At 40.6% G+C, this 14,713-nt stretch overlaps 1 protein-coding gene across 1 annotated transcript; it reads right to left on the reverse strand.

Moving 5' to 3' along the window:
- Positions 1 to 1,132: 1,132 nt before the first annotated feature.
- Positions 1,133 to 13,890, reverse strand: rps6ka4 (ribosomal protein S6 kinase, polypeptide 4). The gene is made up of 18 exons (XM_034606059.1): positions 12,919 to 13,890; positions 12,340 to 12,411; positions 11,775 to 11,842; positions 11,225 to 11,375; positions 10,913 to 11,028; positions 9,081 to 9,188; positions 8,882 to 8,962; positions 8,177 to 8,280; positions 7,829 to 7,979; positions 7,584 to 7,745; positions 7,226 to 7,351; positions 6,410 to 6,543; positions 6,178 to 6,271; positions 5,871 to 6,041; positions 4,527 to 4,718; positions 4,296 to 4,455; positions 3,934 to 4,097; positions 1,133 to 3,580 (listed from the first exon to the last, which is right to left on the reverse strand). Exons 1-18 carry the CDS (start codon positions 13,004 to 13,006, stop codon positions 3,350 to 3,352), a joined length of 2,373 nt encoding a protein of 790 aa, XP_034461950.1. The 5' UTR covers positions 13,007 to 13,890; the 3' UTR covers positions 1,133 to 3,349.
- Between the last annotated feature and the right edge of the window lie 823 nt (positions 13,891 to 14,713).

Consider the following 14,713-nt stretch of genomic DNA (forward strand, 5'->3'; position numbering starts at 1 on the left):
ACAGAGCTGCCTCTTGTCTGCAGGGTCAAACACCCCCGTGAAACTAACTTAAATCATCCCAATCGTTTTCTGGAAACAGATGCTGTTAATTCGAGTGGGGAATTAAAGGGGAATTTCAATGGATTGAGTTTATGAATGGTGATAAAATAAAAAAAAATCGAATTACATGTGGTCACACTTCTTGTCCTGGCAATTGTACAAGCAGCATTTCAGAAGGAGCTGATTGAAAACTTCTCACGTTGTTTCGACATTAATTAAAGCATCACTAGAGTTAAATGAGAATGTGTCTGTTTTTATGAGCAGGTTTATGTTGGTATTACTTAAGTCACAAACAGGGAGTGGTATCTAATTTGCTGTGTAATTTGATGTGTTTGCATTAAGTACAAACTTTCAGCTGTCTGCGCTGACAGTGCTCACATTACTGAGGTCTCAATCACAGGTGGCGGCCATTTTCCTCTGATGTCTCACTCATGCTGGGAAGCTCAAATCATTATCAGAGAAATACTGCACTGCTGTGATCCAGCTTTATAAGTCATATAAAAACAGAAAATCTGACTAAATGTTTTAATATGACAATAGACAGTTAAAATATAAAGAGACATAGGACATTTTTGAAGGTTCAAGTTTTAAGCTGGCTTCCATTGGACAACAGCTAACATTAGCTTTCAATCACTTGCTTGCCAACATCAAAGACATTTTAATCCGGAAATATCAATGCACGTCTTTGGACACAATTATTAAAGCCTATAAGTAAAATTCACTGGAGTCAACCTTGCAAGCTAGATCCAATGCTAAAGGGCTTGAAACAATTCACAGAACATGTGACATAACGTTAGCGACTTAACCTGAATATTGGCTAGCTAGGTTAACGTTAGCTTTTGTCTTATGTAGCTAAGGAGCTATTAAATATGTTTAACCTTGAAATATGGTCCCATGTCCCAATTGTAACATGTGAAATTAAACCAGTTTGTCAGATTCTCTGTTTAAATGACTTATAAACCTGGATCACAGGTTATTATTCTGAATAGTATTTGCGTTTCCCACCCTAAGCGTGACATCGGAGGAAAACGGCCATCGTGTGGTCTATTTAAAGAACAGTTGCAACACTCGAAAGAAAAAGAACACAAAGCCATCTATTTAAAAGTAATGTTTATTTTGCACCAACCGAAACAAAATCCTGGTGCAAAAGATAAATTCCCAGTTACGACATCAGTGACAGTGCAGCTCAGTAAAATAGTAAATCCTCAACAAAAGAAAAAGGGAAAAATATCATTTACTACATCAAAAAGAATATAAACACCAATAAAAGCACAGGTTCATAAGTAAAAATTAAATGTTCAAACACAAACAACCAGTTACCTTAAAAGAGACAAAGGCGGCAAACGACAAGAAAATAAAACCGCAACTTGCAATAATGCTTCATCTGGTATAGAAAGAGCAGAACAACCAATCTCCCAGTGACACACATACATACACACACACACTAACACACACACACACACACACACACCCCCAAACAGTGCTGGTTCAAAACAGGAGCCGAATGATCATAATCCCATTACCACAGCATTAAAATCAACTACATGTAATAAATATCAGTAAAAGCACCTTTAAAGCTGAAATGTGTTTAATTGATCATCTGACTGTGCAACAAGTAGAAAAAAAACGTCCAATAAAAGCATAATTACATCAGGAGACTGATATATCATTTAAACATTTTTCAAATCATAACATACATCGTTGTGTTTTTTGCTTTAAATCAATGATGAGTATTTACACAACAGACCTCGCAGGATGGTCTGAAAAGAGCCATTTTATTGTTAAGTCTTTATTAAACGTTTCATTCTGTAACACAATTTGAATTTCAAAAGCTATACGACGTTTTAAAACCACTTATGTAAAAAGACAAATGGGTGACGTTTGCAGCCCAAGCTGAGCTTAATCGACGGGAGCAAGTAATTCACTGTATCGAATAAGATGGTATTAGTGGGAGCGGCATGTGGTGCTGGTCTGACGGACCAGCGGAGAACTGAAACACCCTTTTAAAATTCACAAGCCCAAGGCGGTGTACACTCAGGATCAGCGAGAATGGATTTTACTCCACTAGAGCTGCACTTCGTAGCATTAAAAACATTCTGGGTAACATTTCCTTAGTAAGCCCGAGATACCAAAAAATATAGAAAAACATTCTTATAGTTGATCATCACGAGAGATTAGCATGCTAGACCAGCACGATGATGCAAGTAATTTACAGCAAAGTATGACAAGGAAAATCACACTGTAGATTCAGGACCGCCTCTGTGTGTTCTTACAGCTGCTACTGTTGGACACCTGGTCGGTTCTGTGAAAACTTCAAACTCTGATGGTTTATTGAAACACTAACCATCTATCATTGCGTTCAGTGGGAGCTGCAGCGTTGGTCGTGTACTGGAGGTGCAATCCTCTGGACTACAGATCATCACACATTGGAATCTGTATCAAATACTAATAAGAAGACTTTGACTATGATTTTTTTGCATCCTGCCAAATCTCTAAAGGTGTAGACAGACCACAGGGATTTCCCTCTGTGCTCAGTCCTTCCAGAAAATTGATTTTTTCTTTTTACAATTTGATCCTTTATATTTACATCCTCCACAAAAAGTGCTATATTTATGCCCAAACTAAATAAAAAGCAACTAAACAGTTTTCACAAAACTGTTATTTGTTGCAGAAGAGTGCCCACATGAGGCACACCACATTTTGCTGCCGATCAATGTATGTGTGGCAAAGTTAAAAATACAATCAAGGAATTAGGTTAGCAAATTCCTGGAAGGACCGCTTATTTGCTTTGTGCAAATGCATGTGTAATCACAACGGCTCAATTCATATATTCACTGCTTCGCTGCTTAAATATGGCTTCTGCTCGTTTATGGCTCCTTTTTCCCTTTAACCCTATAAAGCCAGGCACTGTTTCTTACCCACAGTGAAAATAGGTAAATGTCTCGTTTTTAACTTTTAGTGTGTGATGTCACCAAATATGGTGAGAGAATACTGAATAAGTGTAAATTGGTCAAAAGGCCACAGATTTCTGTATATCTCAAAGATAGAAAACTAGACCTCTAAAATCTCCTCTAACTTCTTCTCCGTCCACTAGAGGACAATACATGCTCGGTTTGGGGAAAATATGACACTGGTAAAATGTGGAATTCAATTCTGTATTGAAACCTTAACACTAACCTTAACCAGTCTTTTGGTTTTATTGGTATGTTTTCTGAAAGCGAGTGAGCCAATCACAACCGGAGGACTTCATGTCGTTATTGTAAACACATACCGCTTCGTTTCCCAGCTCTTCTCTCTGCTGCCATTCAGGCTAGCTCTCCTTCGGGGTCACAGTTTGTTTTGGCTGTACTTTGGACGCCGTTGCAGCGGCAGAGGCAGTGGCAGAGGCAGAGGACGACGTGGAAGAAGAGGAGGAGGAAGAGGATGAGCTCCATCGGGTCTCGACGCCTGTACTCGTCATCTTCAGCTTCCGTCGTTTCGCGAGTGGAGCATTGTCTACGCTTTTCAGAAAGAAGCCCTCTCGCTTACCGCGGTTGAAAGCCTAGTGAAAGAAGAAGATGACAAAAGAGGAGGAAACAACAGGAAGAAGAAGCACATGAGGGACGGGCACTAACATCCATTCTTACGCCCCTCTCCACACTAATGTGGATATTTTGCAAAACAAACATTTTCCTCTGCATTTGGGCCCCTCATCCACAAGCAAAAAGCATTTGAAGTCATTAAAACTGTCATTTTTACAAACACCTTCAAGAGTGACGAATTTCAAAAATTCTAGTTTCTGTCTTTCTGTGTGTTTAAAAGTAGATCGAGTAGGTGGAAATATCTGTTAAATAATATCCATAGTAGTGTAGACGGGGCTTAAGAGTTGTTATAAATGTAGCATGATGCTATTACCTTGTAGGTAGCATTAACATAGGTGCGAACGGTGGGCCCACTGGACTCCAGCACATCTGGAGTGCACAACGGAGTAGTGGACATGGATGCGCCACCCTGCAGCCAGCTGTTCTCCTTCAGATCAGAAAGTTTGAGACGACTCTCTGGATCCACTGTTAATAGGCCTTTACATCACAGAGGGAGGCGAAAACACAGAAACAGGAGAACAAGATATTAGGGACTCAGATAAAAAAAAAAAGAATAAGTGGTGTAGTGAGTCTCGAAACCATCCGCCATCTCATTCTCATTTGTAGCATGTACTAGTGTTAGTCATGTAACGTCGCCCTGTTAACTGAATCAAACGTGTCACTTAATTCACATACCTTTAACAAGCTCTTTAGCGTCTTCTGATACACCTTTCCAGGCCTCCCCATCCAATGAGAAATCGCCTTCTTTTATTTTCTGCATGATGTCAGCAGCGTACGATGACGTCATTCCCCGTTGCTCACTCTGAAATGGCACCTGGCCTGACAGCATGGTGTACTGTAGAAAACATGCAGAGTCAATAACACTTCACTTGATTGATGGTGACAAGAGTTTGAGGCTGAAATTACCAGGATGACTCCAAGACTCCAGAGGTCACAGGACTTGTCGTATCCTGCGCGTTCAAAAAGTTCAGGTGCAGCGTACTGCAGCGTGAAGCAGGGGGTCTGCAGGGGGGCGCTGCCTGCAGGGCACAGCCGGGCAAATCCGAAGTCTATTACTTTCAGCACAGAGTCTTCCCCCTCATCGGCAAACAGCACGTTCTGGAAGGTAAACAAGAAAACATGCTTGATCCACTCTCTTAGTATACCACTAGTCAACAGAACTGCTACTACGAAATACTACAGGTTGGTGTGTTCCTGACCTTGACATATGCATTTCCCATGTTTGTGCATGTGGCCAAAAGATTCACACGAGGCACCACCATATTTGGCAATAATTAGATAAGATGCCAGGAGACAACGATCTCTCAATGATACTCACACACTATGAACTGTCGAACTAAAACTTAAAATTTTACTATGTGTCATTAACAGCTCTTTCTTACTATACAAGAGTGAATTATATCCCACAGCCATCTGAAAATGGATGCATGTGTGATAAATCTGCAGCCTTCAAGTGCTGAGCAGCAACATTTTGCTCCGTTAACTGCTGTGTTCACTTTATCTAAAACATGTAGAAACATTGCTGCAAAATGATCACAGTGATGTCCACATGCATCAAAGTGGTCTGTATTCTGCCAGTTTAAGCGAGACAACCTCATAGGACACATGCACTTCACTGAGACGATTAAATATTCATTCTCTTTCTCAACACATTACTGGAGCCAATAAAAAACACACATTACATCGTCATTTTTAACTTCTCTGGCACAGCTTTCATCTTTAATTATTGAAATTAATTTCAAATTTCAATATGAGGTGTTTTAGTAGGATTATCACTCTAAAGCTGCTTTCAGACATGGCACTGCACTCCGGATCACCTCCTGAAATGATCCACATGAGGTACATGTGAGAACCGGGTCAGAAGAACACAGAACACAGCAGGAAATATATGGGCCAACGCCGGTCTCAATATACTGTAAACAAAAACATGCCTCATGTCCTCGGCTGAATTAATATGTTATATCCGGCCTCCTGCATGCTGTACTATTTCTATTTCTTTTTATTGCTTGAACACTCCAGAGACTTTTGTGTTGTTGTAAACGCCTCTGTGAGGAAAATCCCCTGCTACTTTCTTTATTTTGAAAGGCAAACTCTAGAGAAGTTCATGTCTGAAAACTCCTAATAGTGTTTGACTTTGACTGACTTTTATATAAGCATCATCATACTACATTGCTACATATACTGTATTTCTTAAGTTGGAGATTCTGTATAATATCAGGATATAAATCAAGTCATCAAATCACAGCCCACCTCTGGTTTGAGGTCTCTGTGCACGACTCCGGCCTCGTGCATGAAGCTGACAGCTGAGACCAGGCTCTGTAACAGCTGACTGGCCTCCGCCTCCCCGAAAAGTTTCTTTCTCTTGATCCTTTCAAGCAACTCGCCACCTCGCAGCAGCTCCATCACCAAGTATGTGTGGTACTGATAGAGAAGCACAAAGGGAAAGACAAATGTGGCTTATTATCCAGCATTAAGTGCTTGAAAGTACACACAGTATATACACGGTTTGTTGTGCTACTGCTATGTCAGTGTACATGTCATCTTTCCTCTATTGTACCTGATCAGTAAAGACGTCATGTAGCTTGACAATGTTGGGGTGAGCCTCACATTGCCTTAAAGCAGCAATCTCCCTCTGAGTGTTTGCCTCCATTCTAAAAAAAAGACAAAAGGAATATTAACACGCACATTCTGGCACTTAGTGATACAAATATAAACAAAGAGCACAACAAATTAAGCACACAAACAAGGCTGTTACAAAGACTGTGTAGCAGCATCACATCTCCACTCACCTGCGGCTCACAATCTTCACGGCATACTCGTTTCCACTTTGCTTGTGTCTGCACTTCCTGCACACAGAGAAACTACCCTCGCCTAAGGGTGGCCCGTGGAGACACAGCTCATAGCTGTGAAAAAACTGTGATTCCTAAAAAAAAAAAGGACAATAGCGTGAGTGACACTGAAAGAGATTTTTTTGTTTTGTTGTCCTTGTACAAAGGCACATTTAGGCTTAAAGTATACATAGATAAATGGGGAGAAAAAATCTGTCTGTACCCTGCATTCATTGAATCCGAACTGAGTTTATAAAGACAGAGGAAATGAAGCAATATCACTGGAAAATATTAGTCGCCAATATTTCAAGTAGGACAAAAGCATAGAGTCTAAACTGACCCTTAAGTTTTCAAACACACTATAATACTGTATAATGATATTACAACAAGGTATCCTGATGTTGTTATGTTCCTCTATATTGCTGAGTGCTTGATAAAATGTGATAAAACCTACTGTGAAATATAGTAAGCGAAATTTGGCGACGAATATGCGCTAAATAAGCTAGTTTCTCTTCCTCTCCTTCTCCCTTTCCTGTGTCTTGATTAACAAACTTTGCAGAGCATTTTCCAATGTTATTTAACATCTCTAGATTACAGTAGGGTGTTTTAAAAAAACAAGACAAGATACTTTATGTCACAACGGTTATATCGCAGTGGTTTTGGAAGAATGCTTCTCCGTAGCTAAATAAAGAACAACACTAAGATAAGTTTCAAACGCAACCACAAACAGATTTATAAGCAAAGATCCACTGTTTGATGATCTTGAAGAATCCGTACCTCTAACATCGCACTGCGCTGGACAGAGGCCGACCCTGGTCGATCAGCACCAATCTGGCTTTCGACAAAGTCTCCCATGACTGCGTTTTTATTGAAGAGGATGGATGGAGCAATGAAGGAGTAGCCCTGAAATAACAGACGAGAGAATACGTTTTGAGCTGTTTGGTTTGAGTGAGAGGGAGAAAAACACTGGCTGAAGAATTGAGTTAACAGAAAATAAACATATAAGAGATCTAAAGTAAATTCATACTTTACTAGTCTACTTGATCCAAATGTAGTTTTTTGAGATAGGGGTTCCAGGAATTGCATTTTTATAATACTAATTTTATAAGGGTTATGGGTGAGACGGAGGACTGACCTGGAACAGGCGGCCCGTGCTTGGTGGTGTGCTCGCCGGGGAGTAGACAGGATCCATCCCAGTGAACTCCTCTGCAAAGTTTCCCACGTCCAGTTCACTCTTCAGCTCTGGTTTGAATGGACTTGGCAACTTCTTCTCTGCTAGGTCAGCCCAGTTCAGTCCCTGTTGGAAACAAAAGGCATCTGGGAGTTATGGCGGAATGAAGAGAGGATATCATAGTAAATGGAAGCTGAGCAGAATAGGACCTTGAAGAAGGGATGTGCTTTAATATCATCAGCCCCTCGCGGCCCGGAGCCCAGTCTCCTGTGGGGATCTTTCACCAACAATTTCCTCAGCAGATCCTGAGCAGTCGATGCGATCATCGAAGGGAACGGTGGATCACAGCGCAAAATACGCCTTGAGTTTAGATAAAGGATAAGATAGAGAAAAGAAAAAAATTCTAATTAGTCTTTAAGGTGTTCACCAATGATCATTTTCCTAACTGCAAGTTAAATGGCATCTAGAACACAGTGGCTAAAGGAATGTTTATGAATTGGAGAATTAGCCTGAGATTTAAATACACATTCTTTGTAGACTGAATCAGCAGCACTCACTTTGACACTTCACTCTGGGAGTTCCTCTCTCCCTCTAAGGTAAAGGGAGACGCTCCTGTCAGCAGCTCAAACATCAGGATCCCAAGGCTCCACCAATCAACCGACTTAAGTAAGAGACGTGTTGCAAACATAAAAGGAAAGAGAACAACATATGTTCAGACGAGGTACTCGCTGTGTATTAATTCTGCCAGTGCTGGGATGTCTGTCGTGATACTGAATGCAAGAATTCACAATTGAAATTTTGATCTGATATATGGTAAATCAAAGTGTTAGCCAAAGTTACCCAATGCGCTGAGACTTCCAGCACTTGGTATTTAACCTCTAGGTAAATGTTAAAGCCGTAATGGATCTCAAACATCTAGATATAAATAAAATGTTATTTGATCATCACTTTACAGTTCCTGATGAGAGACCGTGAAACTCTTATACCATTACAAAATGATCTGAACAATGAACACCAGTGCTTGCTGCTTTAGAGCAGGCGAATGATAACGTATAACCGCTTGCTGAATGTGGGCAGTGCAGGATGTGATGCACACGGAAATCAAATCAGTTGTGTGATCAGTTCGTTTGAAGTTGTCTGACGAGAAGGTTTTTGAGTTGAAAGAAAACGTGCAGTGAAGAACAGAGAAAGATGCTGGCGTTGTTGTTGGCGAGAAGGAAGATCGCGTGTGTGCGACTGTGACCTGACTCTCACATATCTACCTTGCCATGCCCCGACTTGCCCCTGATGATTTCAGGTGCCATGTACTCAATGGTGCCACAGAAAGAGTAGGTCCTCTCCTTCTGTAATTAGGAGAAAGGGGAGTTTGAGCTTATTTCTAAAAGAATATTCTCATATGAACAAAATACTGTTATAGCATAACAATACACACATTCCATGTAACATTTTCCACATTCATACCTCTTTCTCCAGAAACTCTTTGCTGAGTCCAAAGTCTGTCAACACCACGTGGCCTTCATTGTCTAGAAGAATGTTTTCCAATTTGACGTCTCGGTACACGATCCCAAGCTGCACATGTGAACAGTATGTGAACACAGAGGACATCCAGCATATGCAGTAAAATGTTAACATTTTTACATTCAAAGAAGATACAAATGACCTCTTTTCAGGTGGTTATTTACAGTAATCACAGCACCTTTTAAGCCCATTCACTAGTTCTAATTATCCCTAAACTTGTCACAGTAAACAAGTGCTCAGACAGCAGCGCAAAAAACACAAACTAATTACAACAATACCTCAGGAAATGAGAATACTGCTCACCGAAGGTGTTATTGCGTCAATGGTTTTTATCTGATGCTACCCGAGAAGAAAAACTCAATAAGTCAACATAATTGTTTTCAGCCTATTTGAACAATTTGTTTGAATGATGGTTTTTTTCCATAAGCAGCCAGTTTTCAATTATTTCAATGCAGGATTGTTCATCTAGTCTTAGTCATAACTTTTCAATAACACAAACCTCATCAGTGTACTCAAAATGTTCTCCAAACAATTATCAATATGTGCACACAAACTTTCTACATCCCTCTGTGCAGTGGGTTTGAGCGCATGCTAGAAGACATACGGATCTTTCAATGCCTCAGTTGTTTGCCTGAGAGCAGAACAAAATCTAGTGTTGTAGAGAGTATTTCAAGCCCTTCCAGCCCAGCACCAAATCACAGACACATAGACCCCATTCAGACATGGTATTAACATTCGTCCTGAGTGATGCGATCACAAGTGGTAAACACGAGTACAGGCACCAGGAGGTGTGACGCACTAAAATGCATCCTGAACGTGTCTTGAGATCCAATCACTCAAACCACATTTGAAGGTGGTCTGAGACACACGAGTGATTGGATCTCTTCGCTGTATGCACACGAATGCATCCTGGGCCATATATGACTTCCTATTCAGCTGACGTCTCTGGCCCGCTACAGTTTCACAACGAGCTGAACGTATTTGTACACTTCTCAGTGCCCACACATTAATCAGCTTGTGGTCACAATAATCAACACTGACCACCACATAAACGATTGATTCTTTTCTTAAATTGGTAAAATCGTTTTTCATAGTGGAGCTGCATGAGTTTCATTCAGCCCCTCCTGAGTCCTCTTTCGCTCGCTCATACCAACACACACAAACACCCACACAAACACCCACACACAAACCCAGTAACATCAGACACATCTTTAAACTCAGACTGGGTAAAAAAAATCATAATTCCATCTTCGCAGACAGAAATGACGTACGTGATTAATGGCAAGTAGAGCGGGGATGTGAGATCCGATAACAAGTGGTCCCAGGAGACACATTCAGGATGCATTTTAATACCGTGTGTGAGCACACATACTTAACGCTGTCCACTTACGATCAGATCTCTCAGAATGGATTGTTAATACCAGGATTGAGCGGGGCTACACATAGTAACTATCTGGATGTCCTAACCATAATATTTTGTCAGTTATACACCTATTTCATTTTTTCTCAGTGGCTAAACCCCAGCTAAAAGTCTTACATTTGTATGATAGCAAGAGTTGCAAATCAAATAGGATGATGACATTGCTCTGTGTCTTGTAAATTACTGTTAATAGGCAGCTGCTAGCTATAACATCAGCTATAACAACTTTGTAAAAAGGTACTAAATCAGTGCAGTGGCTCTGTAAGCTTGCATTGTCCTCCTTCTGCCCCCTAGCACAAAAACATAATCAATAAATGTAGCTTGAAGTCATGGAGCTGGAAGGAGCAACACCCACCTTGTGCAGGTGCTCCAAAGCCAGGATTATTTCCCCAATATAAATCCGCACCGCCTCCTCAGGAAAATGATCCTGCTGGTACAAATGAGTGAACATCTCCCCGCCGCTCACATAGTCTGTACTCACACACAGACAAATACACAGGGAGCTTAAATAGACTTGATACAAAAGTTGCACACAAACACAGTGCACATTCGGCCTACAGACAAACATACAGCAATAGATAGAAACATAAAGAGAACATCTATTCAGTGCTTTGAACCTGAAGAGACAAGAATTCCCTGTATTTGGTTCTAAGGCTTCATCACTCACCCAGGATGAGATGTAGTTTGCTCTGTGTCTGAAAGGCATAGTGAAGCGTGACCAGGAAGGGAGACTCGCGGATGTGCTCGAGCACCTGCCTCTCAGTGCGGGTATGTTCTGTTGTCTTGGCCTTTTGAACAATAGCTGCTTTCTTTAACACCTAGGATAACAATTAAAATAAAATTTACTTAAACTCAGACATCATGAATAATTCTCTTAAAAATAATACACTGAATTAATCATGTGTCCATATAACAGCAAAAAGTGAGGTCCCATATCTGCTAAAAATGGTTCATTAACTCCATTCTGTAGAGTTTCAATGAATGAATGCACAGTTAATCTTGACTTGGTCACATATTATTTGGCATTACATCTTATAATGTGCTGTGTAAGTATTAATGTAAGCATTCATTTGATTTTTAAATAAAGCAAAATCAGTGGAAGGTTTTGATAAAACATTTTTAAAATGTTTCCCATAATAAATTAAAAACTTTGCCCAAAGATTAAAATTTGTATCCAAGATACACATTTTGTTCAGCGCTTCAACAAATGGTCTCACCTTCATGGCGTATAGCTGGCCTGCATCATGACCACTGTTCTTCCTGACCAAGAACACTTTTCCATAAGCTAGACAAAGAGAAATGAACATTCCCTCAAGTCATTCATGCCACTTAGAAAGACAAACAAATACCAGCAATCAAAGAAACACCATCAGACTGTGTTTTGTTTTGCTCAGGGGCCACAGCAAAAGATGGAAAATGGAAAAAAGACCTAAAGTGTCATTGAAATCAGCTGAAAGCACGCAAAAACATGTCTGCCTAAGTCAAATCACACATTGTTGGCAGAAGCAGCCCTATGTATTCAAAGTGGATGACATCTAATAACAGAGGCAGTGGGTGTATATGTACCCTGTAAACATGCACTTACAACTCACTGCCATGATGATTTGAAACTGACATGACTGATAAACACTTTGTCCTCAAGATACTTGACCTTGACAGCAGACTGCATCCTACCGCCCATTCTTTCACTCAGAATGACATTTTTAGTTTTAGTTTTTAAGTTTTCTGCAGGTGTAACAACAACTATTTCTCATATGTTCCATGCTTGATGTAGACACATACCTCCTGTGCCCAAGACTTTAAGAAGCTCAAAGTTCTCCATGCCGACCTTCTCAGTGTGACCTGTGAGGTTAGCTGGTGACAGAGAGAAAATACAACAACGGACACACACAGGATAAAGAGTGTGCTTAAATGTTTTAAAAGCTGCCTGGTATCAAGAGATTTGTGAGCAAATGTATTGTTTGGCTTCCAGTATTCTACACAAAAAAGACAAAGTAATGCATTTTTTTTCCTCAAATGTTCACAAAAAGAAAAAAAATACATGAAATATAAACATGTTATCAATTATCTGGCACATGGCTGGCTAAGATCTTGTTTAGCAGATTACTTGAGTGCAAACTAAAGGCAATGAAATCGACGAAATCCATGAAAAACAGAAACACCTGTCTGATGTCAGGCAATACAATAGTTAACTTTTGTATTTTTTTTATTGAAATGCAGAGTAACATTAAATCCAATGGCACACAGCACTGCACTGTGCACTTCTCTGCCAACGCCTCAGCGATTAGAAATGATCTGTCACAAATGTATTGGTTAACTGGTGGATTTAATTACAGGGGACGGTGAATACACTTGACTTACCATTGGTGATGTGATGCTTGACGGTACAGGCCTTTTCACTTGTTTTGGAATCGGACTCATCACTGCTGCTGGATGTGTCCCCAGACATAACGCAAAGAAAAGTGGACCACAGCCTGGAGACTGCCTATCTGCGATCAGCTGAGGGGCCAAATGTTGTATCGAAGTATAACACTACACTAAGCACTTCAGTACAAATCTAGCGCCGCTGCATTACTAAGTACACGAGGATTACCGAGCTGTGTTTTCTAGACAATATTGCTGTCCCGGCGTTAATCCCCACGTCTTTATCATTCTGTTGTTTCGCATCGTTTATCTCATGATGTGTTTGGATCAATCACAAAACACAAGCGTGCAGTCGTTCACACTGACAGTGTTCACAATCAAAACAATAAATCGACTCTCAGAGAAATCATCTAGGATTTCGATCAACCGTGTTCGTGACTGAGAGTTTAAGTGCAACTCCCACTATTTAAATGGCTACTGTTAGCATTAGCAGCTCGACCGTAGCGTCTGTCATTGCCAGTAAGTTGGTGGACGCCACTTTGTAAAAACGCTTAACGCTGTATTTACTTGGACAAAAACCAAACTGTCAACAGCCGCGGAGCTAGTTAGTTAGCATAACTACTACAACAACAAGGCGTGTTACCTAGCTAGCCGCTGCGGTAGTAGTACATTTGCAAACTAGCAGCTAGCTGTCGAATCGCTGCAGTTTCCCCGTCAAAGTTTGAACGTCGGCTAAAGCTAAGGTTTAGTCCGCTGTGTAAACTGTCCTCTCCGGGTGCCAGCGGTCAGAGCATGTCGGCAAAGGCCCGTGCAGGCAGGTCCGTGTCTTCGGTCTCCGCTAGAGTCGAGTTAGTGCTTCGCTCATGACGGAGATATTGACACCTTACTTTGAGTTTATTGTCAGAGGCTAGCTGGATGCTAACACCAGGATGCTTTCGACACAACCTGGGCGACGGTCGGTCACGTGAACAGTCATTGTGGGCGGGGCGACGTCTGATGGGGACCTCAGAGATCACATCCTGCTTTTATACATGCAGGAAGGCTTTCTGTTCATTTGATCACCTTCACGTTAAGAACATGTTTATTCACCATATAAATCTAAACACTTTTAATTTCACTGACGTTTAAAGCTATTGGTGTTAGTGCATCACATCCAGAGGTGAGGGTGGTGCAGCTGTGGGCCCCTGGATCCTCAGCACCTCTTCAGTACAGTCATCAGATGATTCACAGTACAAGTGCATTCATCAGTTTGTCTTGCACTTTCAAAACAACACAGACCTTTGTGACATTAGTTTTTACATTCAACTTTAATTTTGCACCACAGATATCTGTTAACAATACACTTAAGGTGTTATTCGATGCTTCGTTTGTGGAATGTATGACTACGCACACACGTTAATATGAAGAATCTCTACACTGTATGTTGTACTGGTGTCTAAAGCACATTGAGTAGGAGTCAATGTTTTGTCTTGGACAAAAAAATGAGTCACCATCAACCTTTGTAATTCACTGAAGATACTGTATATTTCACTGTGCAGCTAATTCCCATCAGTACATTACATGTCTTGAAGCGGTTTATTTTTATATCATGCGAGAGTTACACATTTGTTGCGTGTAATTAATTATTACATTGGACATATTGGTTTCTGTCGTGTTGTGTGTCACATGTCTTAGAGAATTGTTTTATTTATTTTTTTCAATTTTAGAATTGTGAAAACAAAAGGTAATTTCTGACATATTCAAATTCAAAACTAAGCACTGCAATAACTATGCGATGTGGTGACTCTTGAGG

Source organism: Hippoglossus hippoglossus, chromosome 14 (genome assembly GCF_009819705.1).
Source record: "Hippoglossus hippoglossus isolate fHipHip1 chromosome 14, fHipHip1.pri, whole genome shotgun sequence".
NCBI lineage: Eukaryota > Metazoa > Chordata > Actinopteri > Pleuronectiformes > Pleuronectidae > Hippoglossus > Hippoglossus hippoglossus.